At 40.6% G+C, this 27,894-nt stretch overlaps 1 protein-coding gene across 2 annotated transcripts in view; it reads left to right on the top strand.

Moving 5' to 3' along the window:
• The first annotated feature begins 2,019 nt into the window (after positions 1-2,019).
• DHX15 (DEAH-box helicase 15) overlaps positions 2,020-27,894 on the top strand; it is a 49,261-nt gene continuing 23,386 nt past the window's right edge. Inside the window, exons 1-5 of one of the 2 annotated variants that reach the window (XM_075499856.1) lie at positions 2,020-2,268; positions 8,379-8,727; positions 13,354-13,547; positions 14,703-14,862; positions 15,279-15,497. In XM_075499856.1, the coding sequence (XP_075355971.1) occupies positions 2,201-2,268; positions 8,379-8,727; positions 13,354-13,547; positions 14,703-14,862; positions 15,279-15,497 (990 nt within the window). In that variant the 5' untranslated portion in view covers positions 2,020-2,200. Of the gene's footprint in view, positions 2,269-2,860; positions 2,881-8,378; positions 8,728-13,353; positions 13,548-14,702; positions 14,863-15,278; positions 15,498-27,894 lie in introns of those variants that run through there. The other variant, XM_075499857.1, reaches the window with a different exon arrangement.

The raw sequence follows: 27,894 nt of genomic DNA, 5'->3' as shown, positions 1-27,894 counted from the left end.
TTTTATTACACTAGTGTTTAGAACTCCACAGTTGAGCTGTGGGTGCCATTTTGTTATATTATCTAAAATTAGGGACAGGAATGCTCTTCTACTAAAGAACATACTCTAAGATCTTGTCTTCATGAAATAATTTAGTAGTTATACTGATGTAATCCCAGAAAATCTCTGGAACATGAAGCTATGGACAAACACCCACTTGCTGAGCTGGCTGTACTTGTGGAACAGGTCACCGCTGCTAGACGATCTTTCCTGACCACTTTTGTATTTGTTAGCTGAGCTGTTTATGTGAATGCTCCCTTGCTCTCACAATCAGATAGAGGTAACAAAAATTTATTATTTAAAACATCTGAACGAACCCAATTCCTTTGACCAAAATGCTTAGGGAGCGAGCGCTCCTGCAAGTAGCTGAGCGAAGGTTGTGGTAATCTCTGGCAGAAGGGCTGTGAAAAGTGACAGGGAGCAAGCCTTGCAAAGGGCATGTTTTTCAACAAATGTATCTGGATGGCGAGACATACTGCTATGATGGTAGTGCTTTTAATTTCTATCTTGAAACTACTTGTCTATGGTATGAATTTAAATCACTACCGTGGTGCTGAAGGAGCATGAAATAGACTGGGAACGGAGAGGGGAGGAATAGAGATCAGAATGCCCAATGGTTGATGTTCTCCAAATAGCTGTCAGAAGTATCAAGAACAGTGCCTCTTGCCTCTCCAGAAGCTCTCAGAGACTGGCTTTCATGAGCTGTGCTGAAGTGTCAAGTGACTGCACTGGAAGGCGAGGCAGCTGCTCAGACTTAGTGCTGGGAGGGAGCAGAACAGGCTGAAGAAGTTGTGTGAGAGCAGAGGCTGCTCAGTCGAGCACTGAGCGTGCTTCTGACCTGAAGGCATGGTCATTAGAGGCATCTCATTGCCTGACTCCCTCTTCTCCTGCCCAGGCTCATCTGTGCCTTCAGTGAGAGAACAAGTTCTGTTTGTGTGGACGGTTAACCCAGTTCTTAAAAGGTGCTGGGGGAGGTAGGAGATGGGGAACGCAGCTCAGCAGCTCAGGGGCACAAGAAACAACTCTTGAGGACCAACTCTTCTGGACCATGCTTAAGCCTGCAGACTTCTGCTGGCAGTTACGCTGGTTGGAAGTGTGAAAAATAGCTAATTACAGCTGTAACTGTTCAAGCAAAACTTAACTGTACTAAGGAAATGGCATTTGTTTTGTTTCACTTCAGGAATCGTGTTACTGAACGCCGTTGTAGCCGTGCTCACACGTAGAACACTTCGATGTAGTAGAACTAAACAGGTCTACTGGTGTTTGTGTTATGAACATGAGCTTCCCTTGTACTGGTCATCTTAGTAGACAAACTACTAGAGAAAGTGGCAAAAACTAGTAACCGTGTCTCTGGGTCCTCAAAATGTTAATTTTTTCCTCATTAAATACATTGCCATGAATGCTTATTGTTGACATTTGAGTAGTTAAAGGCTTATCTGCTTTTACAGCACGTAGCTTTAATATCCCTGGCTTTCTAGTATTTCTGCTGCTACAGACGACTTGCGAAACACTGCCCTTTTCCGCACGCAAGCCTAACACAGCCAGGGAAGCCTGCGTCGGCCTAAAACAGAGGTTTGCCAAGAGAGTTATCCCGGTTTAAGCTCCCTCTGTGCAAGCTCCCGTTCCAGCGCATGCCTGCCCGGGCGAACAGAAAGGCCGGTGAACGGGGCTTTTCCTGCAGGGCACCGGCAGTACCGGCCGGGCTGCCAGGCGCGGGCAGGGCTGCTCCGACCGGCCGCGGACGGTCCCTGCGCAGCCCGGCCCTGCGTCCCCCGGGCGGCCCCGTCCCGCAGCCGCCGAGCCCATCCCCGCCGCCATCGCGGCGAAGCCCTGGCGCCCGCTGCGCCGCGCGGGGCGGGGCCGACCGTTGGGCGCGCGCCGAGGGCAGGCTTTCGCAGGCGGACCCGCCCGCGCGCGCCAGCGCCCCGCACAGCCCCGCCCTCTTCCCCCCCCCTCCGCAACCTCGCCGCGCGCGCCAGCGTCTCGCGCAGCCCCGGCGCTTCCTTCCGGCCGCCATTTTAGTCGCTGTGCCTGGCCTCGCGGCGCAGCTGCTGCTGCTCGAGGAGCGGAGAGCGCGCCCCGCCGCACCCAGCCCCGGCCGGCCCACCGACCCACCGCCCGCCGCGTCGAGCGGCTGCTCGCCACCCCGCCCGCCGCCGCCATGTCCAAGCGCCACCGTCTAGATCTGGGGGACGATTACAGCTCCAGCAAGAAACGCACCACCGATGGGTAAGGGGCGGCGTGGCCCGGCCCGGGGAGCGCGGCCTGCGGCGGGTGGGGGATCAGAGCGGCTCCTGCCCTAATCCGCTCCCCATCCTCGGCTCCGGCCGCTCCTCGCGGGGCTGGGCCTCCTCGGGGAGCGGGGCGGCCGCCATGCCGGGGAGAAGGAGAGGGTTGCAGCCGCCGAAGCCGCGCGGCGAACCCCCAGCGGCGCCGCCTTGGCTGGGCAGGCCCAGGAGCCTTGGCGGCTCCCGGGAGCGCTAGGCCGAGGCCCGGGATCGGCCTTTCTGTCAGGGCCGGGCTCCTCGGTGGGGGCGGAGGCGGCGGATGGCGGCAGCGCGGTGGTGGGTAGCGGGCGGGGAGAGCCTCGTGCGGCGGTGTTGGGAGGGGGAAGGGGAGGAAGCCGCCGGACTAGCCGCTTGGGCGAGCTGGGCTGGGCTCCCGTCGCGGCGGAGCCGGGGGCGGCGCGCTGCTCGGCCCACTCCCCCGCGCCCGGCTTTGTCTGAGGCTCTTCTCGTTCTTTACCTTCCCCCCCCCCCCCCGCCGCTTTTTTTGTTGTTTCCTTCTTCCCTTCTCTGGCTTGAGAGATCTGGCAAATGTGGTCCTAGAGGTCAGCATGAGGTTTGTTCCGCCTGTATAATTAGTGCCTAGCCTGAACGTTATTCCTTTGTTAACGTCTTTCACTCAGTAACCGGCAGGATATATACTTGACTTTAAGAATCGATGGTGAGGTGGCTTTTGGGGTAGGGGTCAGGGGAGGGATTATATTTTTTCCTTAGTTTTGCAAAGGTTAAAGTTTTAGGACTGTACTGCACAAGCTTTGGCAGATTTTCATTAAGGTTAATGAAATTGCAGGAACACAGACAATACGCTCGTGCTCTCCTTTTATACACAGTTGTTTTAGAGCCTTCTCTGCATAATCTCTTGCCCTCTAATTGGGGGGAGGGGGAAGGCAGTCGGCTCTTTAAAGTAAATTTCTGAAGTCTAAAGGAACACAAATAAATACCGTGTTTATCTAGTCTGTTCTTCTTGATGGAGCACAAAAGACTTACGTGGATTAATCCATTTTTAAAGTCCAACAGCAGTGTTTTAGACCAGAGTTTTTATCTAAGAAAAATGCTTAATCTTGTTCTCAAAGCTTGCAATAACTAAAAGTACCATAGTAGTTAGTGTTCACTGATAAACAGTCTGCAAAACTTGCCCCTTTTTTAAAAGGTGAGCTTGTATAGCTTCAGTTTTTAGTCCCTAGAGTTCGATGCATTTTTCTCTGCCAAACAAAAGTGAATGTTTATTATTGAACATCTATTTCCTGTATGTAGGATGACCATAATCTTATTTTTTTTTTTTAAATAAATGTATTGAGCTATTTGGCTCCCTTTAATACATTTTTGCATGATTTGCCAGAAGTTGAAATAGCTCTTCAGTATACAGGAAAGTTGTACCTGTGCAGCTTTTTTGTACGTAGAGATTTTTGTAAAATTTTCAAATAGTTATGCCAAAACTGGGCATTATTTAAATGTGGTACAACTGTTGGTTGTGAAGGTAATGACAGGTCAGTATTTCCTTGTTTGTAAGTTGGTGAGTTCTATAGTTTTGCTATGGTTTTATTTGGCATTGTTTTTACTGATTATCTACTGTCATCCTGAACTTTCCGTCTTACCATTTTGTATATACTGTAATGAGTTCCCACCAGTGGTAAAACTCTTTAACTAGAAGTCTTTGACCTTTAGGGCGCCTAAAAACTATACAAGTGCTGGTCTTGTGCCCCTTCTTTGTCCCTTCCTCCTCTGCCAATAAAAAGCATTAAATGGCATAGGACTGAGAACAAATCACTATAAGCATAATTATTGAGTGTGATTGTTTCTGATATTACTTGAAATCTTAATTCAGGTAGCACAAGCCATAAAATGTTACACTGTCTTGATTTATTATAGGGTAGTTTGGTTTTACAGCTTATGGAAGGCTGTAAGGAAGATGCACAGAGAGATTCTTCTTCATAGCGTGTACGTACATGTCTTCCTCTGTGCTGAGAGTGCCTTTATGCAATTTAGTTGGTTTTGGAGCTGGATTAAGCTGAATTAGCTCCTTGGATGGTTACGACTTCACTTGCAGAATAGTAGTTTATCTTGCATTCAAACTGGACCACCTGACTAAATATGAAAGTTGTATCAAGTTACCCTGTGTTTTTTAGTTCCTTTTTAATTGAGGCTTGTATTGGTATGTGTGGCTCTACATGGCAACGATGCCAGGCCAACAGGCTTGTAATTGTTGGTGTAACCTTAAGTATCAGCACGACATCTGTTTTCTTCCAGTCTTGATGTATCATGTATGAAGTAAAAAACTTTGTGGAAAAATGAGAATTGTATGGAAGGTTTTTGGTTACAGTGTTTGTGTGAATTGCATACATACTATTTAAAATCCATTCCTTTTTTTCCAAACGTACTTACCTTCAGTTGTTGTGTACATCATGGTTACTGGGTTAGTGGGATGTATAATTCAGACTAATTGTACTTTGGTTTTTTTAATGTATAGAACAGAAATCCTCCTTTAGCTGCATTTGCTTTTTTGCATCAGCTATTGCCATGTCTAGTAATGGAGAAATAATACTGATGTTCTATTAGATGTGCTTAGACTTTCACTGTGATGATCAGTGGTTTTACCTTGGGCCCTTTGTTTCCATTTTTGTTTTTATATACTTTTCACCCTCTGACTTAGTGATTGCTATAGTGTTTCTTTTGTATCCACGTGTGTATATATTATATATGTGTGGACATAAGAAAGTGAAAGCAGATAGCAGATCAGACTACTTCACTTGAAAAACAAAGCACAAAAACCCAAAGCCCTTCCATTTATGGAGGCTGTTATGGGATTCAGGCACAAGACAAGTATGATTAAACTATGATTCTTTTATTGTTCATTTCTGGGTTTGAGATCAATCTTTTTTGTGCAATAATGAAAAGTAACTTAAATGTGACAGTTTATAAATGAAGAACTGCCAAGTTGCATTTTTAGAAAGTTTAGTAATATGGCAGCATAACTGTCATTCCTCTTTTCTCTTGTTGACCAAAGGAGTCTGGATGTGTCTGCTAAGTTTCAGTGATATCAGGAGACTGGGAAACGTAGGGGGGGGGAGGAGAAGTGCTGCTATAAAATGATAAGTATTAGAGAGTAAGTTTGAGGGCATATTATATGCTGTGTTTTTTCTATGCTGAGATCTGTTTGTCCCCACTTCTGTTTTTCTTTTTTAAAACAAGAAAGAGACACAACTCTCTTGATTAACCTCTAAGTAGTTTTTTTTACTTCTGAAATGTAGATAGAATGTGATAGGTTTGTTTTCTTATTTGTACGATTAAACAGCTGTAAGAGTTCAGTGAAGAAGCTGAGAAATGGGGGATTAACAGGATTTTCCTTTCTGGATCGTATTTGTAGTCCGTTTAATCCACTGGCTTGTTCTTGAGGTTGTATTTTTATCTATGCTTCAAGCCCACACAAATTGCTACCAACACACAAGGAGACAGTACTGCCCTCTCCCCTGTGCTGCTAGTGAGTGTTTGGGAGACCAGATCAGAGAACTGCTCTGAGTTAGAGTTAACATTGGTGGAGGGGGTCCAGGGAGGGCTTGTTCTTCACAAGGCCATTGAAATGCTTATACCAACACACAGGAAGTGTTGGCAACAGTGTGCATCCGTGCATTTTGCCAGTAGTGCTGGTTTTTGTGAGGCTGAAGCATACCTGAAGATACACTTGATGAATTGTGATGTAGAAGCTTCTGACATCATACTGTTTAAGTAACTGGTTATGGAATCGTTTGTCTTGTTGGTGTGGTTTTTCACACTTTGACTAGATACCAATGAAGAATGAAAATCCTTCGGAAGCACACATACAAAAAACCCCAAACAACCCCCCCCATTAGTAGTGTGTCTTATTCTTCCCTTCACTGAAGTGTGTGCTGTTACCAGGTTGTTGCATTTCACTGTGGCTTTACCATTCTTAAATTGCTTTTGTACCTTATTTCCTTATTGATGATGTTACTGTCTGACCATGCACTTGTTTATCCCAATACCTGCAGATATTTAAAAATCTGATTGTGAATAGCTCATTAACTACAAGTCCAAGGCTTCATTCCTGTCTGATACATGCTATTAGACTCCTCCACCATTAAGTGTAGCATAGTGGAGCCTAGTTCCTTCAGTTTATAACAGGGATAACTTTTCTGTACCAGAGAATATGAACCTATTGGGTTCTGCAATATTTGCCTGCCATTTTGCAGTAAGAAGAGATTTCTAGCTTGTACAGTATTTGACTGTTAGAAGTAATGTTGAAGCTATGGTATCTCCAATTCAAGCAAAGTACCTAAAAAGGCTTTAATTTTCAGACAATTCAGCATCCAAAGCTTTAGGAAAATCTATATAAAAGTGAGTTAGGTAAATGATGGTAAACGGTATGTTTTGTAATCATCCTTTATTTTCAATGGGTCTATGTTAGAAGAAGTTGTCTTAAAAAAAAAAAAAAAAACCAACAAACAAAACCCCCCAGCTTATTGTGACAACCTCTGAAGCCATTGTATCTTGAAGTATCGAGGGGAAAAAAAAATGCAGCCTGCATAGACTACATTCATTTATACAAGAACAAGAGTGGTGGTTGTTTCCAGTGTGCAGCACATTTTGAATTAAAATTTATAGAATCAGTACTAATATAGTCTTGATTACTTCATCTTCCCTGTAGGTAGGAATGTGCTTATTACTTCATCAGTTACATCTAAATGCCAGCTGCATGTTAAAAAAAAAAAAAGCTGTGGAGAGGCGTGTTGGCCAACAATTTCTTTAGAAATTCTTTAAAAATACTCTCTACTCTTTTAGGCATGCCTGAATGCTGGTGAAGAAGAGGGGGAGGTTTTGTTTTCCCTTAATGACTACTCCTAAAAATGTTTATATGTGCATTTACTGTAAAGCTGGTGGTGACTTAGCTTGTTGCTTTGCCTTTTTGATGGGATGCCAGTTAATGTACAAAAGAAGCTGAAGCTAAGCATGTCCTCAGTTTTGCAGGCAAAGATGCCACTGATCTTTTGACTTACACTAGTTTAAAATGTGATGGGGTGTTTTTGTAAAGTGGGGCTTATTTCAAAGTGCTGAATTAGAGTGAGTTTGGTATTTTTATTGAAAGCATGTAGCTATAGTTCTTGGTGTCAAACTGGGGATTCCTTTGCAAGTGTTTTCAGTGTTTGTGGGGAGAGTGAGATTATGTGCAAGAACAAGTACGTGGATTTGCAAAATCAGAAACTGCCACTAAGACCAAGGCCGGAGATTGAAATCTGTGGATAACTACGGTGAAAATAACACTGTTTTTCTTTTGCAAGTGCAGTGAACTTTTACAAACGCTGGTTGTTTTAAGTGTGTGGTAGGAGGTGATACTGGAGAAGATGGTACAACTTCGTAGTGTTAAGTTAATGGCTGGAATCGATCTTAAGGGTCTTTTCCAACCTAAATGATTCCTTGAACTGTAGTAGCTGGTTTTAAGTCTAAGTTTCAGACTTAACAAGCTGTGTATCAAAGTTGATTGAGTCAGAATTGTATGGAAGACCTTGAACAAAAAAAGCCAGAAAGTAATTGTGGGATATTGAATTCAACTTTTCTTCCAGGGCTTGCTTATCATCTTGAGCTAGTTTTTGTGGGTTAGCATAATTCCCTTGCTAGGTAGGCAAGAAGACTATTCAGTGTTCTCTTATTTTTCTGTAGCAGCAGCAAGTAGGGATGGGAAGAATTGTGAGAAAAGTTTAGAATGTACAGCTGATTCTTTAAAATCACTAAATGAAGAGAGTTAAGATGATGCTCTCCATGTGATGGCTTTCTTCAATATTGCCTGTAGTGAGAGGAACTATGGTACAATGGAACTTAGGTACAATGAGTGTAGCTATGTATATTTAATAAATATTGTGCGTCATATACTGTTACCCTTTGATGCTTATCCTTCCAGGTAGCTGTTTGCAAGGCTTTTTAAAAGATTTGGTTTATATCCACTTTGTACTAGATACCTTTGAAGTTGCTTTGTATTTAAATTCCTACTCTGCATTTAAATATTCACGTATCTCATTTTCTGCTGTGTCTCTTAACTCATTTTAGGAAAGATCGTGACCGGGACAGGGACCGTGATGACCGTTCTAAAGATCGCGACAGGGATCGTGACAGAGATAGAGATCGTGACAGAGAAAGGGACAAGGAAAAAGATTTGCGACCTACGTCTAACTCTACGTATTATGCAGCAGCTGGCTTACCAACTATAAAACCAGCAATGATTCCACATAGTATTAACCCTTTCACAAATCTACCACATACACCACGATATTATGACATCCTGAAAAAAAGGTTACAACTTCCTGTCTGGGAATATAAAGAAAGATTTACGGATATTTTGATTAGGCATCAGTCATTTGTGCTGGTTGGAGAGACTGGGTCTGGTAAAACAACACAGGTGAGTTCTTATCTTTATGATACTGCAGTTTTTTAAAGGTTGAGACTGCTGCTAGGTGTGTGGGTGGGTGAAATTTCCTTTGGTTTCTTGAAATTAATTGTGTAAGAACAGCTCACAAATTGTGATCAAAACTAATTTGATGCATGTTTTATTTGCTTAATGAATAGGAAAGTGAGAAGAATCTTTCAGCATCTTCCCCTTTCAGAATCCAGTCCTGTTCTCTGGCCCCTATTTCTGTTAGGGTTTATGATTGGTAGTTATCTTTTTGGTAAAGGAAGATAAGAGATTTTAATGGCTAGGCAGAAGTGCACCAATCCACAAACTGAGGTGATGGTTCCAAATTTACATTTGTAGTTTATTTAGCTGTTTGTGTCGGTAGCAGCTGGAAGGTAGGAAAAAATTACAGAAATAGAGACTTGTTTGTGTTTTATAAAACTTGCTGCTACAAATATGAACTTAAAGGGAATTGAAATGTCAGATACAATTCTGACATCTGATTGGATCATGTGTTTTGGTGATATGGAAACTTAAGAGGAAGTGACTTGCGTTTCCTTGGTACTGAAACTTCTCAGAGGTTATATAGCTTTCCAGTCCTGCAGTTAAAATCACTTTTTTTGTAGATTCATGGCTTTAAAAGTCTTTCTCAGCACTGAAAATAGATAACAGATTTGCAGAGCCTCCTTAACCCTTAAGAATTTTGGGGACCAGTAAACAGGGAAGATCTAAGATATAAGGAACACCACTGTTTGTTTCTAGCAGGACAAACTTGCGCAAAGCTTTAATCTAGCCTCTGGTTTGCTGTTTAAAATCTGTGTGGAAAAGTGATGTAAAAAAGTTCTTTGTTCTGTAACTAGATAAATTCCTTTTATCTAGGTAGAAAATAAAAACTGAAGAATATTCCAGTCTTTATAAAATGGATTATAGCTAACTTTTACTGTAAGTCTTACAGAAATAAATTTTTAGTCATAAAATTTGGATGCCTAGAAAATGTGAAGGACATAGTAGTACACTGGATACCTTCTATAGCTGTACCTGAAATATTTGAAGTTATATGCCCTTCTTGCTGCAAATTTTAGGAGCCAATGTCTTGTTTAGAAGGTACCTTATTGCTTTATCTGTATTGCTTTTTTAATATGTACAAGCTGAGACCAGGATTTTATAGAATTCTCCAGAGAATTTTGACAATATAGTTACTTAGAAGAGATACTATTCTAAACACTCATGTTAAAAAAGTTTGGTACTTATCTGTATGAAAACAAGATTTCTCATTGCATGATCTGAGAATTTGAAGATCTAAAGGTTGTGTGTTCTTAATATCTATGACTTAAACTTCAAATACATCTTACTATCATGTCATTCCCCAGGCATAAAGCTTTTCCTGAATTGTCTTACTACTTTACCCCTTATTTTCTGGAAGGACTTAAGAAACCTAAGGCATCTCTTCTGAAAATAGGATTTAAGCTGCCAAAAGCACATAAGCTATCTTGGAAGCTTCGCTGCTGCTTCCTCTGAATTCTCTCACTTTATGAGATTGCAGAAATGTTTTGAAACAGTTAAGAGTGTCTCTGTAGGAACATATCACTGAAAATGATCCTGCTGCCACTTAATGAAAACCTAGTTTTGCATGTGATAGTGTCACATCATTTTTGTGACCAAGTGCTGTCTTAAACAACCACCCCCAAATGTTTTTTTTTTTTTCTTCTCCTTACATTGATTGATCAGAGCAAGATAAATAATTGTCTGTGGTTAAGAAACCCTGTAATGCTCAAACTGAAGGTGTACATGAACTATTTATGCTTGCTTTTATTGGTATAAAGTTGGCATTATTTGAAATATAAAATGAGTTGTTCTTCCAAAATTATTATCTTCTCTTTCTTGGCGATAATAAAAGGCTATATAGTAGCAGCTAATCTTTTTGAGAGTGAGCTGCTGCTGCCTGTCAGGTCCCTTCCCTGATTATTATGTGCATGTTTTTCCTTTAGTCTTGTAGAGCACCCAAGTTTGGGAACCTTTGGCTTTGGCAATGGAAACAACAGGAGATAAAACTTTTTCTGAATGTCTTGTTCCACATAGACTTAAAAAACAAACAAACCAACCTAAAAACCCAAACCACTGTGGAAGTATATTGGAAGCCAAGACCATTAATTATCAAGCCATTTGCAAATACTGAAGGCTTGAATTGTAATTTAAACTTAGGTTAAGTTAGCTGTTTTCTTTAAATGCTCTCAGAATATACTCAGTGGTGGACTGGGTGTGCTGAATTTCTTTTAGAAAGAGGTTAAGTACTTGCTATAATTGCAGCATGTGCTCCCTTTTAAAGGGGGAATCATATGTGGTGCTGGTGTAATAATTTAAATTCCTTGTGTAGATGGAATAGTAGAGTAGCATCTGCTTTCACTTGAGAGCCTTAACTATAAAGGGTAGGATGTTTGTTGACATAACATAAGGGATTTCACTTTGTCAGCAAGTTTTCTTGGCAGGTGAAGTTCAGAAGCAAGGTGTTTTCTCCGAGTATAGCTTGATCTGCTATCCTTGCAGTCCACAAGAGAACTGATATGGGTAAAAGTCTGACACCTTTTCAACTAATGAAGATTCTGAGAATTCTACTATATAACTGTTAATGGAGAAAGTTTTCAATACATTGAAGTGGCTCAGAAAAGCCAGAAGGACAGTGCTTGTCCTTCTCCTACCCTTCATCCCTTCAAAAACATGACTTTCCTTTAACTTTGGAATAGTCTCTAACAGTCCTCAATGCATTTATCTTTGATCTTAGAGGCCACTGTATGTGTAGTCCCTACCTCCTCATGTTTATGGCAGTTATATTTGAAAATCTCTCTTCATTGAGAAAGCCCTTGAGGTTAAGGGGGGTGCTAACTAAAGCTATTCCTCATGCTTTGATATTGATAAAAGGGTTTTTTAAGGGAAGTCAAGGGTTTTGGTGATTTGTAGGTTTTTTTGTGTCAGTGGAGTTGAGTTAGTTATGTTAGGTTTTAGAAGAACCAGATGATAAGTAGTGTTCAGTATGTTCCCAGTCATTACTGAAGTACAAGATGTAGTGTGGCACAGTCCTTTTTCCTAGTGTTTGTATTTCTTTTAAAGCTGGACATGAAAAGTGTTCTGGTGGTCATCTAAATCAGCTTAACACACTGAAATCTATGTAGCCCTTTTCTTTCATTTGACACCAATGGTGTAGGTTTTGCTGTTTACTGGAAAACCACTTCTAAATTATTTTTATTTCATGCTACTGTGGCCCAACAGATCTGCTGTTTTAAAGTTTATTTCAGGACTTGCTCTGTTTAAAGTCAAGAAACTTCACCTAATATGCTTAGAGTTGAGTTTTTATTAGTGACTTGGGAAGCAAATTCCTTTCTCTACACTGCACGTTAAGGGAGTGTGTATGTGTTACAGGATAAGGTTTCAGGTTCATGCTATCAGTGTTCAAGAACTGCAATAATTTTTAGTTTTGAATAGGATTTCCATAAATTTGAGTTCTTTTCTTCTCAGCAGTCTGTCTCCTGTCGTATGTTGATAGTCTTTGCTTTTTTTTTTGTATTTATAATGGAAGTATGTTCCCCATTAAAAAAAAAAAAGCTTTTCATTGCAGTCTACACTTGTCTGCTTGTGTGTTTGTTTTAGTGTTATGTCCATTTTGCTGTGGAAATACAGTATTTTAGAAGAAAAATTTTCCTGGTTTAAATTATACTGCTTTTCCTGTTATCCTGCATTGGTGCAATGTATAAATGTTTTGGGGTTTTTTTCCTCTGTAAACATGAGCTTTTAGGAATACTATGAAAAGCAATTACTGAGGAGGAGTGGATTTTATTTGCTTTGTAGACTTGGAACTAGTTGTGCCTGGAGATGTATCCTCATAAAACGTCACACTCGGAACATGTTAAGAATATTCCATCTTCATCAAACTGTTACTGACCTTACAAATTCTTCTGAATAAAGCTTCTTATTTTGGGCGATTCTTACTGTTTCTAGATTCCTAACAGGAGCAGAAGACTGCTGACTGACAAATAAAATGAGTACTAACATAGGAAGGAAAACATAGGGGTTTCATATCTGGTTGATAAAATTTCAAAAGAATGATAATTAACCAAATGAACATAACTAATTATTTGTTTATTTTATTTGTCATGATTCCTGGCTAAGACAATTTTTTTTATATCACTAAAATATTTCATTTTGCTTAATGTATTAATAAGCATTACTTCTTAAAGCCACAAAGTATAATTTGCTTACTGTAAAACTTAAAACAATAAACTGTGCTACAGATCTCAAAATTTTGAGTGTTAACTTTAGTTTTGGTTGCTTTGGAGCATGGTAGCTGCTGCTAAATGTCTGTATAAGGTACCGATCTAACAGTGCTTAAAGGTGCTGTGAACCTATGTATTTCCTTGATAACTTCAAAGATAGTTATGTACATACTTAATGTGAGTGTGCTTTATCTGGTAGCATTGGGTCCAACTAACTAGGCTATCTGCTCTCATACTTTGGATATTTTTGTGCATGTGGTTGGCATCTCAGTGGAACTATAACCAACTTTATTTGATACAGTACAAAGGTTATGGATTACATCTGGCCATTTGAAGTGTGTTTAAAACTGAGTTTTATTCTTGACAGATCCCTCAGTGGTGTGTTGACTACATGCGCTCACTGCCTGGTCCAAAGAGGGGAGTAGCATGTACCCAGCCTAGGAGAGTAGCTGCAATGAGTGTGGCACAGCGTGTTGCTGATGAGATGGATGTCATGCTGGGCCAGGAGGTTGGTTACTCAATTCGATTTGAAGACTGCAGTAGTGCAAAAACCATTTTGAAGTAAGTATGGCAACTGTCAGGTAAAGTTATAACACAGCCTACTTGGAGGTGGGGGGAATCACAGGGTAGTAAAGGATGTAAGCAAAGTTATGAAACGAGTAATGAGGAGGGGAATGAATCAATGGACAGGCACTCTCTGTGTCTGAGTGGAGGAGAGAGACAGGAGCCATAGCATGAGCTGAGAGAAACCTGGGGTGTGGGGCTTGAGTGGAATTGAAAATAAGTCATTCCTCCTAAAGAAACTGCTGCACCCTATGGAAATTAATTATAAGTGATCCATAAAGAAGAGGGTGATCTGAGGAAGTATTTTTATGATTAAGGTGCTATTAGGAATTAGGCCCTTCAGCATTCAATTTCTCTTTGTGTTATGCATTCAGCTGACCTTTGTCTGTGGTATCTTCCTACTCAGGGTAATCCTGGTGAAGTTCAGTGCCTTACTTCAGTAAGGAGAACTACCAAAGTTTCAAAACTGGCCTATACGCGACTCTGGAACACATAATCCATAGTGTTTTAGTTGTCAGCTGTTCTAGATTCCTGTGCTGTGTAGGTGGACCAGGCCCACTTAATACGTCACTTGCAGATGACTTATTCAGAATGCTCAGTTAAAAAGGATTCCACATAGTGTGGTTCAAGGAATAGTGCTTTTCTGTCAAAAAGAAGTCTTCTCTTTTGCTCGTACAAGTAGTTGAAGGCTGGGAGTAAAGCTAATGTGTAAAAATAAATTTAAGCAAGATGGAAAAGCAAAAAGTGAACAGATGATCTGCAAACAGAAAAGGGGAGAAGCAGTTGCAGAAATAATATTGCTAGGATTTCAGAGGGTTTTTTCCCTTTCTTTTCCTGTCTCTGATTGTAGACCTGGAAGTCTGCCACTAATAGTCTACAAACTAATTATAAATGTTGCTCAACCTTGTTTCCCCTTCCCTTTTTTTAAGCTTCCCCCCCTACTCCCAGATTTCATTTATACTCTGCAGTAATTTCTATTTGAAAACTTAAAGTGAGCTTGTTACCTTGTAGGAGATGGTTTATTGATGTTTCTATTTTAAAAAAGTTGATTAAAAGCTTAGTTCAAGCAACCTATTGAATGATATGGAAGAGGATTCTCTATCAGACTTAGTAAATAAAATTTGTGTTTAAATTGGTTTTGTTTGTATTCAGATATATGACTGATGGTATGTTACTTCGTGAAGCAATGAATGATCCTTTGCTGGAGCGCTATGGTGTTATAATTCTTGATGAGGCTCATGAGAGGACACTGGCTACAGATATTTTGATGGGAGTTTTGAAGGAAGTTGTAAGACAAAGATCTGATTTGAAGGTCAGTAATGATGAAGCCCAACAGCATCTCCTTTCTAGTTGCAGGCATACCAGATAAGGTATGCTTAGGTATGTGTGCTTACAGTTAGCTGATTTTTATAATCAGCTAAAGTAGATCAACTGTTTTTTGATCTAATGATAATCTGTGTTGGAAAGATAACCCTAGGAAATTCTTAATGCAGTCTGTATTGAGGAAAATACTAGAAACAACATAACTGTAGCTTAACCTTCCTGCATTTGACTAGGAATCTTTTTGGACCTTTGTAACAAGGGTGCTGTATTCAGGTGATAAAAGCATGCTTAAATCACAGTCAACAGTTGAGTTTAGTTTCTTACTTTTACATATTGCATGCATAACATTTCACAAATTCTTGTTAACCTTTGGAGTAACTTTTTTTTTGTCCTCCAAACCTACAGGTTATAGTTATGAGTGCTACTTTAGATGCTGGCAAGTTTCAGATCTATTTTGATAACTGTCCTCTTCTAACTATACCGGGTCGCACCCATCCTGTGGAGATATTCTATACTCCAGAACCAGAAAGGGACTACCTTGAGGCTGCCATTCGAACAGTGATCCAAATTCACATGTGTGAAGAAGAGGAAGGAGATCTCTTACTTTTTCTTACTGGTCAAGAGGTACTTTCTTCCTTTTTTTATCCATTGTTCTTTACAGAAACTGTTTTAAGTGGCTTGTGTAGACTGAAATGTTTAGTTTCCTGTTCTAGTTTATCATTTGAATGACCTGAGGTTGTCTACCTGCCATACACTTCAGGTCCTTAATCATTGTATGTACCTGTAATATGCATATGGTATGCAAGCCCTCCCTAAAATGAAAATTCTCATCTTACTCATGTACTTCTAAAATAGAAACCTCGAGTATGAATCCTAGGTTTGTACTGATGTGAACTCAAAAGCTCTGGGTACCTGGTCCATGTTTTGATTGAAAATGTAGTTCTGTGCACTTCTGGATGTGTATTGTACAACATGTCTGAAGAATAATGCATTGGTTCTGCTACTCAGCTATCAGTAGTAGTTTTAATAAAAATGTTTGGTTTTTGTTTTTGAGTGGTTTAGAGTATTAGGTTGTAGTCTTTCTGTACCACAAATACTGGGAGTTAAGTCTCAGAAATGGACTCCGTTTCTTGCAAAAGAGGATTGTACAAAAACATAAGCTAAACTACATCAGGAAATGAGGATTTTCTGGAAGTCTTAAATTCTTTGCTTGAAATAAACTGGGGTAGTTTTTTTAGTCCTAATCTGTTGCCTTGAAGCTCTTTTGAGTGTCCCTATTAGTAGGCTGAGATGGAGAAGAGGTAAAAAAACCCATAGGCGTTGTGAAAGTTTACTTGACTGGATCAACCTAAAATTAATATTTTTAGTAGGGGGAGAAACGCAGCTAGCAAAAATGTTTTTCTGACTCATTCTTCTGGCAGTTACTCCCCTTGAAGAAATACCCTTCAAAGGGTGTGGAACAATTCAGTGTCTTTAATCTAAGCATACACAGTCCTAACTATGCCAAGGGGGAAAAAATGGCACAAATAACTTGTGATGCTAAAGGTATACAGGCTTCTTGAGTAGATTTGCCAGTCATAAAGATGTGTTGCCTCTTAGATGAGTTTTAAAAGACATTTGATTAAAATGTCTTCTAGCAGGTTGTCTTCTCCCTTAGAAAACCAAAACAATGACTGTCCCTGTAAAAGCAGATGCTCTGGCCTTTAGTTTGTCCTCCTTTGGAGTATTGCTGAGAGTTAAAGTACAGGTAGGGAACAATACTTGAATTACTGTGGCTTTGAAACCTGCCTGTTTGATTTTAGTTAGAAGTTCTAGTTCAGGCTGGTCTGGCAGGTAAACGTGAGAATTCGTGAAACAACTGTTGCAAGTGGGTGAATGAACCAGTGGCAACAGAAAGGAACACTGCTGTCCTGCTGTTTCAGCAGATTTTGTTTTCGTACCAGCATGCTAAATCAGGCTGGTCTTTAACTTTTCATGAAGAACAAATACTTGCCCTTCTAATTATCCATTAAAAATGGTGTCCATGCTACATCAGTTGCTATGTATTGCTCTAAATAATTTGTTATAACAATTATGGGAGTTGGAGGGGGGGGGGACTGCCTTCAGATGTTACCAACTCTGAGCATCACTAATGTTTGGCAAATGGCTCTAGACCCAACTGGTCTAGTACCAGCCAGTGCTACAGAGGTACTCTGCTCTATTGTATGAACAAGTTATTTGATTTCCACTGGCATAATATACAGAACATAATATATTATAAACAAATTTTTAATAAAATGCACATAATAAATGTTCATAGTACACGTATAATTATGCATAAATGTATCTAACAATATCCCTGTATTGCCTTACTGAATCACTTAAAACTTGCATTGGTAAGCCATCATCCTCTGGTTTTTGTCTAGAATTCTCCAGTCCATGTATCCATGGATGATACTGTTTGGGGGCACTGGAGTGGCTCTGCCTGGAGCTAGTCTGAATTTAGGTAGCTAGCATGAAGTTGAAGTCTGGTTTAGCTTCTGTAGAGATGCTTTCAAGTGTTACATCTGTTTTGATTCATGATGTTTTGGGACCTCTGAGGCCCATTGTTGAGCTTCATAATACAGTCTATGTGTGTACTACTGTTGGATCTAAACTGATAGGACCTACTGTAATCTCAAGAACTGGAAAATGTGCTCTAGGTACCACTCCCACTATGTGGTTTGGGTTCAGTAACCTCAATAGCTTGGGTCGTGCCATTGATTTTTGCTTTGTAGTTCTTTTGCATTCTGGAAAACAATACGAACAGGGTGCAGGATGACTTGATTTTCTTGTCAGAAAGATGCATTTACAAAGCCAAATGAGGTTACATAAAGGAAAGATGTTTTAGGTGAAGCCATGCAAGTGTGAACTCTTGAGTTTAAGAGGCTTCAGATGAGAAGTAATTGCAGTGGTCTAAGGCAGAATGAGGGTCCTTACTAGCTACTGCCTTCACTTCCCACTGAACTTGAAGTAATTTTATATGGACAATAAGATGGATAGCAGTTAATTAGTACAGATTAATTAAGGCATAAAGTTGGTGCTAGAACCTGGAGATACTAGGGAAGATTCTGTGTTGTCAGGCCCAAAAATAAAAAGAAGTTTAAATATGTTTGGAAAGCAAAGGAATCTTAATTGTATAGGCCTGTTACTGGATGAAGATAAAATTGTTGTTAATGGTACAGAAATAAGCGTTCAATAAAAACTTCCTTCCTGAATCCTGAAAGGAGCAAAAGTATGTGATTATGTTGCATGAACTGCTTTTCAGTCCGCTAGTAAAAAAAAAAAAAAAGATTTTTTTTTTTAAAACAACATTTATTAGGAATAAACAGTTTGGAACAGGACTTGTATCCCACAGTCCCTGTAAGGAGGAGAGCTCATCTGTTGATTTAAAAAAAAAAAAAAACAAACCCAACAACCAACCAACCAAAAACCCAAAAAAACCCACCCAAACCCACCCTGGTATATCAAGGAGATTCCAGAAGATGGAAATAATGTTCATGTTTCGTGCCAATAGTCAAAAAAGGGATGACCTGAGAGAACCTGGATAACTGTAAGCCAGGTTGCCTGTCGTCAGTCACAGGCAAAATTGGAATCTCTGACAGGGATTCTGTGCACAAGGAAATAGTATAATTACACTTCAGTTAACGTGTCTTTTTAGACAATAGGTTTTGTCAAACTTGTTCTCAGTCATTGATACTACAAATTTGGTAGTCTTGTTGTGTAGATACACGTTTGTTAAACTTGACTTTAAATGTCTCAAGAGTGGCTCACCTGCAGATCTCAGAGGTACCTGGTTTATTGTCTATTGGAGTTCTGCTAAAGCAGTATTAGATTTCACACTCCATTAAGATCAGTAATCTGAGAGTAGGTATAAAATCTTTACAGTTTAAACTTGTGGGGTGGGGGAGGCAGAAATAATGACACAGAAACTGTATAGATCTGTCTACATATCTTAGTAACCTAGGCAGGCACTTAGGAATGCAAAGTGTGTTCTCTGCCACCCCAGTACCCTTTTCTCCATAAAGCCAAATGCATCGTTACACATTTAGGAGAAAGAATCCAGGCTGCATCTGCAGATTTGAAGTACAGATCAGCACTGTTGTTATTGATTGTAGATAAATATACTGAAAAATATTGCTGTGAAGTTCTGGTGTCAGTGTTCCAGAAAGGTTTAAAATGTGATATTGGTAAAACTGATGTTGCTACAGGCCACCCAACCAGGAAGACCGAGCGGAGGAGGCCCTCCATAGACAGATAGGAGCAGCCTCACGAGGAAGGTCCTCATGGGCGGACTTCGGCCACCCCGATATCTGTTGGAGGGGCAACACAGCAGGGCATAAGCAATCTGGGAGGTTCCTGGAATGCATTGATGATTACTTCCTTCTCCAAGTCATAGAGGAGCCAACAAGGAGAGGTGCTATGCTGGACTTTGTTCTCACCAATAAGGAGGGGCTACCAAGGAGGGTGCACAGCAACTACCCTGGACTTCAGGAGGGCAGACATTGGCCTCTTCAGGGATTTGCTTGGTAGAGTACCATGGGATAAAGCCTTCGAGGGAAGAGGGGCCCAAGAAAGCTGGTTAGTACTCAAGGGTCACCTACTCCAAGCTCAGGAGTGATGCATCCCAACAAAGAGGAAGTCAGGCAAAAACACCAGGAGGCCTGCATGGATGAACAAGGAGCTCCTGGACAAACTCAAACACAAAAAGGAAGCCTACAGAGGGTGGAAGCAAGGACAGGTAGCCTGGGAGGAATACAGAGAAATTGTCCGAGCAGCCAGGGATCAGGTTAGGAAAGCTAAAGCCCTGACAGAATTAAATCTGGCCAAGGACATAGAGGGCAACAAGAAAAGCTTCTATAGGTATATCGGTGATAAAAGGAAGATTAGGGAAAATGTGGGCCTGCTCCAGAGGGAAATAGGAGACCTGGTTACCCGGGATATGGAGAAAGCTGAGGTACTCAACTTTTTTGCCTTAGTCTTCACCAGCAAGTGCTCAAGCCACACTGCCCAAGTTGCAGAAAGCAAAGGCAGGGACTGGGAGAATGAAGAACTGCCCACTGTAGGAGAAGATCAGGTTTGAGACCATCTAAGGAAACCTGAAGGTGCACGAGTCCATGGAACCTGATGAGATGCATCCGTGGGTCCTGGGGGAACTGGTGGATGAAATTGCTAAGTCACTATCCATCATATTTGAGAAGTCATGGCAGTCTGGTGAACTTCCCACTGACTGGAAGAGGGGAAACATAACCCCCACTTTTATAAAGGGAAAAAAGGAAGACCCAGGGAACTGCAGGCCAGTCGGTCTCACCTCTGTGCCTGGCAAGATCATGGAGCAGATCCTCCTGGAAACTATGTGAAGGCACATGGAAAATAAGGAGGTGATTGGTGACAGCCAGCATGGCTTCACTAAGGACAAATTGTGCCTGACAAATTTCGTGGCCTACAATGGGGTCACAGCATTGGTGGATAAGGAAGAGCAACTGATGTCATCTACCTGGACTTCTGCAAACCATATGACACTGTCTGGCACGACATCCTTGTCTCTAAATTGGAGAGACATGGATTTGATGGAGGGACTACTTGGTGGATAAGGAATTGGCTGGATGGTCACACTCAAACAGTTGTGGTCAACAGCTCAATGTCCAAGTGGAGATCAGTGATGAGTGATGTTCCTCAGGGGTCGGTATTGGGACCGGCGCTGTTTAACATCTTTGTCGGTGACATGGACAGTGGGATTGAGTGCACCCTCAGCAAGTTTGCTGACGACAGCAACCTGTGTGGTGTGGTTGACACGCTGGAGGGAAGGGATGCCATCCAGAGGGACCTTGACAGGCTTGAGAGGTGGGCCAGTGTGAACCTCATGAAATTCAACAAGGCCAAGTGCAAGGTCCTGCACATGGGTTGGAGCAATCCCAAGCACAAATACAGGCTGGGCAGAGAATGGATTCAGAGTAGCCCTGAGGAGAAGGACTTGGGGATGTTGGTTGATGAGAAGCTCAGCATGACCTGGTAATGCACGCTTGTAGCCCAGAAAGCCAACCATATCCTGGGCTGCATCAAAAGAAGCGTGGCCAGCAGGTTGAGGGAGGTGATTCTCCCCCTCTACTCTTCTCTGGTGAGACCCCACCTGTAGTACTGCCTTCAGCTCTGCAGCCCCTAGCATAAGAAGGACATGGACCTGTTGGAGCAAGTCCAGAGGAGGGCTGTGAAGATGACCAGAGGGCTGGAGCACCTCTTCTATGAAGACAGGCTGAGAGTTGGGGTTGTTCAGCCTGGAGAAGAGAAGGCTCCAGGGAGACCTTCTAGCAGCCTTCCAGTACCTGAAGGGTGCCTACAAGAAAGCTGGAGAGGGACTTTTTACAAGGGCATGTGGTGATAGGACAATGGGTAATGACTTTAAACTGAAAGAGGGTAGAGATTTAGATTACCTGTAAGGAAGAAATTCTTCACTATGAGGGTGGTGAGGCATGGAAGAGGTTGTCCAGAGAAGTTGTGGATGCCCCATCCCTAGAAGTGTTCAAGGCTAGGTTTGACGGGGCTTTGAGCAACGTGGTCTAGTGAAAGGTGTTCCTGCCCATGGCAGGGGGGTTGGAACTAGTTGATCTTTAAGGTCCCTTCCAACCCAAACCATTCTATGATTCTATGAAACGAATTGCAAAGTATTTTTGAGGCTTTTGTAGAACGTTTTGTAAATGAGGATTTATTTTAAAGGTACAACCTTTTTCATCACAGTGAGGCTGGTTACTCACTGGAACTGTGAATGAAAGTAGCAGAGACTTTCTTATGAGGAAATTGAAGTCAAAATTCACAACTTTTTTTAGTCTCAGTGGTAGTGAATGGGTGAGGTTAAGGCAATAAGTGTACTACGCTGCAGTGAACACAGGTTGTCTTGTTTAGCCTTGCATAGAAAGTATTGAGGAGTTGGGGAGCATAAACTGAAAGAAGAGTAATAATATTGTGTTCAAGTGCTAAACGGAGGAAGCTTTTTTGCTTCTCATTCACTGGCGATTATGTCAATATTAAATATTCCAAATAGACCAGGTCAAAAAGATCCTGAATATAGGAATCATGCTGAGACAGGTTTGATTTTGACTTGTTGACAGAGGAGTTCTCAGTCACGGTCAAGTGTGACTTGTTCCATGGATGACTTTTTCTGTCTAAGTATGTTGTTGAGGACAGGGAAAGTAGTATGAGGAGAGGGAAATTAGTGAAGTTCCATGCAGCTTTAAGGACAAAGACAACATTTCTGGAAGGTTCATGTCATCAAAGCCAGGTGTGGTGCACCTCTCCTATGAAGACAGGCTGAGAGAGTTGGGGTGGTTCAGCCTGGAGAAGAGAAGGTTCCAGGGAGACCTTCTAGCAGCCTTCCAGTACCTGAAGTGGGGCCTACAAGAAAGCTGGAGAGGGACTGTCTGTGATAGGACCTCAAAAGAGAAGGAGGAGGGTTAAGGTGTCTACCAAATATTTCTGGTTTGGGAAGTCTTTTTTATTTATGCATTTAGTTTTTTCCCCACATACTCATTTTACACAAGCTAAAATTGCCTTTTACTTTTTTTTTTGCATTACTTTCCTTCAGGGTTTAACAGTTATGTCTACTGGACTCAATTATCCAAGGCGAAACTAAATCTGTGTGTAGTGTAGCAGCTGATCTGCTGTAGAGAAGACTGTTGTCTCCTATTTAAAGGAGTTTAAAGTATGTTCTGACAGGAGCAGTCTTGAAGTTTTGCTCACCTCATGAGATTCTTTGTAAGTGCTCCAAATGCAGGGTCAACTGAAGAAAGGGTTTCTGAAATAATGTTCCCAGGACCATGTTAACAAAAATAATTGAATTCTGTTTTGCATGCCAAGTGCTTGAATTGTTCCATTAAATCTACTTAAAATGACATCACTAGTCAACATCTTTTTGTAGAAACAGTTTTTCCAAAGATAATGGGATACAGTTTAGATCTTAAGGTTGAGTGGAGCCTGACCAGCAAGTTAAATGGATGTTTAGATGTACCAGTTTGGCCTGTGAGCCAGAATGAATGCCAGCACTTGAAGTACTTTAGTGGCTCAGGGTAACTTGCGGTCGGTTGTTTGGTAACTGCTGTTTAGTATCAATGTAATTTCAAGCCTCATCCATGGCAGCACAGATGGGTCCTGCACACAAACAAAAGGGAAGGAAATTCAGGTTATTGGATTGTTAGTTTAGCGGGAGCAATTTAACTCAGTAACTTCATTGCTGCTAGTCTTTCTGGGTTTCTTCTCATGTTTGGGTTTTTTGACTGCCATTTGATGGAACTTCTTTACGTGTGAATCTTGACGGTATTTGTTCAGCACAAACTTGCTTCTTAAAGATGTGGTGCACTAACTCAATAATATATGTAACTGCTCCTATAATTCTTTTCTGTTTCTATTCTTGCTAATAGTAACCTTTCAGTATGAGCACCTCACTTTTTACTGCAGAAATACCATGAGGGAAAGAAATGAAAGTGAATTTCTACTGAGCATTCTGTTTGAATAGTGTAGTAAAGACTTTATTTTCAACAGCAGATAAAGAAAAAAATGTGCTGTGCATGATAAGAAGCAAAATTGGTCTCTTCTGTGGTTAATTTTATACAGCTCCTTTTAGATGAACTGCTAATGATGTGTTCAAATCCTTAGTTTTTGATGCACAGCTAGGGAATACTAAGTACTGGAGTAGTGAGATGATAAACTTAACCAGTGGAGATGTGGTGTTGGGGGCAGCTGGGGAGGTGTTGGTTTGTGTTTTGTTTATTTCTGAGTCCCTCTTTGTGTGTTCTGACACAGAGCCCGAGGAACCAATATGTTTCTAAATTAAACTGGCAGAGACCATCTTCAAAAGCTATACCTAGAAGATTTTCTGTGATAAGGCTTTCAAAAGTGAGATCTTGTGGAAAAAAATGAGTATTACTGAATATTACTTAGTAATACTAAGTCCTGTTCATGTTTTCAGTCTTGTTAGTATTTACTAATGCAAATCAAGGGGGGGGAGATTGGGTGGGGTTTAAGCACTAGTCCTCTAAGCGGTACTCTTGAAATTAAGCCACAGGAAAACTATCAGTTATGTTGCTCTTAGTTTCAAATCTTGACAGCTTTTCATCATGTCTTCCCAGATCATTTTTGTCACATTAAAGAAACGGGCTTCTTCAGGAGACCTTCCTTTTGTCCGCTTCCCATGCTGTCCTTTGAACAATGTGGAAGGTTTTATACTTACTTTCTGCAATGAGGGATAAAAAGGAAACTTTAGCACTGTTATGGTGATAGAAGAAAAAAGGATTTAGCTTTACAAATAAGAGAGTAGGAATTCAAGCCTACTCTCTGTGTCTTGTTCTAGCTGAAGTAGTTTTTCTGCATGTTCTGGGATGAAGGATGCAAGCAGTACCGGGCAGTATGAGAGAGAGATGGAAGACAAGGGGGCAGACTGTGAAAAGACAATCTTGAGCATTGAAGAAACTAACCTGCATCTAGTGCTTTCTGTGGTTAACTGTTGCAAAGGAGTAAGAGGCTGTTGAGCAGAGAGCAGCATTCAATACTTGTTGTACAAAGAGTAAATGCAGCCAGGTCTGTTTCCACAATTACAGTTCAGCAATTTTAGCTGTGAAATATCTCTGGATGACATTGAATATGTTTATCTCACTGAACAGTTAAAAGTGCTTTGGAGTACTTAATTTTGACCACAACCTGAAGCATTAAAGACGCTTCCTTCATGCCTGAAAAGCACCTATAGCTCTTTATAGTTTTCCTTGTTGAAACTGTAAGATGTGTAACCTTTTTCAAAGTGCGTGCATATTTTGTGTACTGTTACTATAGTATTTAACAATGTTCATGGGTGAGTATGTGTGACTCAGGACTGCTGTTTTGGCTTTTGAGTACTTGTATGTATAGTTATACACACTTAGATGAAGTCTTCTCACTGTATTTCACTGGAGCTGGAGCAAAAGTTCTGCTCTGTGTCAGCTTGAATCATTTAATGTAACCAGTTATTTCACTTGCAGATGTATTGATCTGCCATGAGAAGGGGAAAAATAAAGCACTGTGCTTTTAATTTCTTGGAAGTTTCATATGAACAGTAGGCATTGCTGTCCCCATCTAGAGGATGCTAAAATTGAATATAAGCAGCAATCCTGTCATTCTGAGAATTCAGGATTCCTTTTGTCAACAAGCTTCAAACTCAGAGTTTCTTTCTGGTCTGGTGGATCTTTGCATTTCTAGCTGCACAGAAACCCACCTTCAGTGAGAGGAATAAAAATTACTGTATCCAAGGGTTTTTTTTCTAGGCATTAGTCATCAGTCTGCCTTTTCTTTGGAAAAGTGGGTTAAGATGGAGTAAAAATCCTGTCGCATTCAGGAGGCATAAGTAACCTACTTGCTGTTGTGTGAAAATATAGATGGCTGCACTACTGTTTCTAATAAATTGGAGGGAAACTGTGAACCCTGTTCTTGGTTTGTTTTCTAAACAAGACTGCTAAGCATTGGTTCCCATACAGACTTAGGTCTTGCTGAAATTTGTGGCACAACGGAAGTTCCCATTGGAATCCTGAAGCTTTTTGGTGTGTCAGAATTGCTTTCTGATACTTAAGCTCCTGAAACCTGCCTAATTTGACAGGTATTCTAAATACTGCCTGTTGTCTACCAGTTGTTTGAAAACCACGCAGCCTACTCAGGATTGTGTGTAGAACTAGCCTTAATCACACCAATTTCTTGGAAGGAATACCATTTAAATTAGCTTAAATTTGATTTAACTTAAACAAGATTATTACTATTATTTTCCTGGTTACTGCATTTTTTTCCTTTTGTAAACTATACTGCATTTTTTTCCTTTTGTAAACTATATTTATCTGTAGCTACAAAATACAAATTGTTGACTTTCTTACTTGGATATATAGATGACTTTGCTTTTCCTGGTTGAAAAATATTCACTACCCCATTATGTCCTTGATCACTAGTACGTCCATAAAAAGAACTATTTTCTTTATTGATTCTTGTCTGTCTTTGGAGCTTTTCCAAGGAGAATTGCTTATGCTGTTGAGGGTGTAGAAGAATGTTGAAGACTCCAATTAATATTCAAAGTGTACCCCTATGGAGTTCTTAACTGCTACTTGATTCTAGTTTCCGTAGTGTTGCAGCTGAACTATAGGTATTGTACATATATTGTTAATTCATTTTGATTGGATCAAGCAAGAAGTTTTGGGAAACTTTGAAGTACTACTGTCTGGGACAATTCCGATGTCTAGATGTTGTGAAGTATAGATATGTTGAGTGTATGTTGCAGCTTGAGATAAACGAGCATTTTAACTAGCATGTAACCTTTCCTCTTTTTGTGGTCTGTTTGCTATTTACCTTTTGGTAGTCAGCTCTTTTTAGGATGAGTGCACTGATGGACGGTTTCATTGACTACAATTTTACTGAGAACTGTTTCTCAAATAATACTCCTAAGAAGTCTTCAGTTTTGTGAGGAACTAGGATCAAGTTCAGTCTACTAACTTCAGCATTGCCTAAGGCTCACACTTTTTGCATGTTAGGCCTACTTTCTTCTTTGATTAATTTTGAAGCAGGTCTTTGTGCTGATGCACTGGGCAGTCATGGGTCTAACTGTGGCTCTTCTGATCCTAAGTCTGTTCCTGCTTCCAGTACCCTGGTTCTGCTATTGCAGGTAGTCAGTGTCATAGTCAGGGCTCTGAGGAGTTTTTCAGGCATAATCTAAATGCAAGGCAAGTTGCACTCTACCCTCCCTCTTTTTCCTCCAAGAAGGAAGAACCTCCTCTTACATGTGAATTGATGGAATAATCCCTCTTCAAGGGGTTTTGTAATGGATTTGGAGTAGATGGTGTGCAAATGTTTAAATGTGTGTGGTGGTTTTATTTTTTAAAAAAAGCCTTTCATACTTTATTAAGTCAGGGCTATTGAATTAGACTTGCTGAATCTTCAGAGGATTAAAGTTAGGATTGTGCCTTCAACTGTGCCTCTTTTATTTCCAGACTTAAATGTTTTCATGTGATACAAATGAATCTTTAACACTTAAATGAATTCTTAATACTTTCAAACTATTCTTACTACACATATGCCTTCTAGATTGCATACTTTGGGAGTTTTAGTCGTCTGTGGGAATTGGAGGGTGGTTGTGGATACAGCTGAAGTACAGATACACTTTTCTGCCAGTGTGGTAAATAAAAGGAAACCACCCTTTTTTCTTTTCTCTATTTTTTTTTTAATAAAACAATTCAGTACTAAAGAATTCTCTTTTACTGTCTTTAGATGAGTGGCAGTGGTTCTTGGTGACTTGAATCCTCGTTTCAGCAGTTTATGATGAGAGGTCCTTAGTTACCTCTGCAAATCTACAGAGAGTAATGCTTATATATACACTTGTCATCTCTATGTTGAAGTATTTTAATGAGTCCTGATCAGGGGTACTTTGAAACTACACTGGGAACCTGTAGGGAGAAACAACATTTTTGTCTCTTCTGAAAGATGATAGGTGGCTGTGAACACATGTGGCCTGAAGAGTGTAGTGCTTTCATTTATCACTGCTTGCTTGTATTTTACCATCTCTTAAGTATAAAACTGTCGTGGAGTCTCTAGTCCAAGATTGTTGAAGATTAAGCATCCTGTCCAGCATCCAGAGCTTTCCCAATTACACAGTGTAATCTGCTCAAATTCCATGAAACAGTGTAGTGACCTTCAGATCAGGAGATAAGGTCTGTGCTGTATTTTTGTTTTAGCATTTAGTTTGTAGTTTTTATTTTTGAAAGGTACCATCTAATTTTGTATTAAATATTTAACAGGCCCAAGTATCAGCTTGTCAAGATTTTGAATGGGTGCAAATTTGAGAGGGAGTGTCGCTGCCTAGTTAGTCAACTATTTACTTTTAACATATTGTCTTTTTACATAAGTACCATTATTAAAGTATTAATTTACTGAGCTACTGTGGATGGTCTGTCAAGTAAGTTAGGTTTTTCCTTTCCACTGGGAGGCTATTACTGAACTTAAAGGGGTTTAT

The sequence above is a fragment of the Mycteria americana genome, chromosome 4 (genome assembly GCF_035582795.1).
Source record: "Mycteria americana isolate JAX WOST 10 ecotype Jacksonville Zoo and Gardens chromosome 4, USCA_MyAme_1.0, whole genome shotgun sequence".
NCBI classification, from domain to species: domain Eukaryota; kingdom Metazoa; phylum Chordata; class Aves; order Ciconiiformes; family Ciconiidae; genus Mycteria; species Mycteria americana.
Note: the sequence above shows the minus strand (reverse complement) of the source record. Positions and strands in the feature narration are given on the sequence as shown.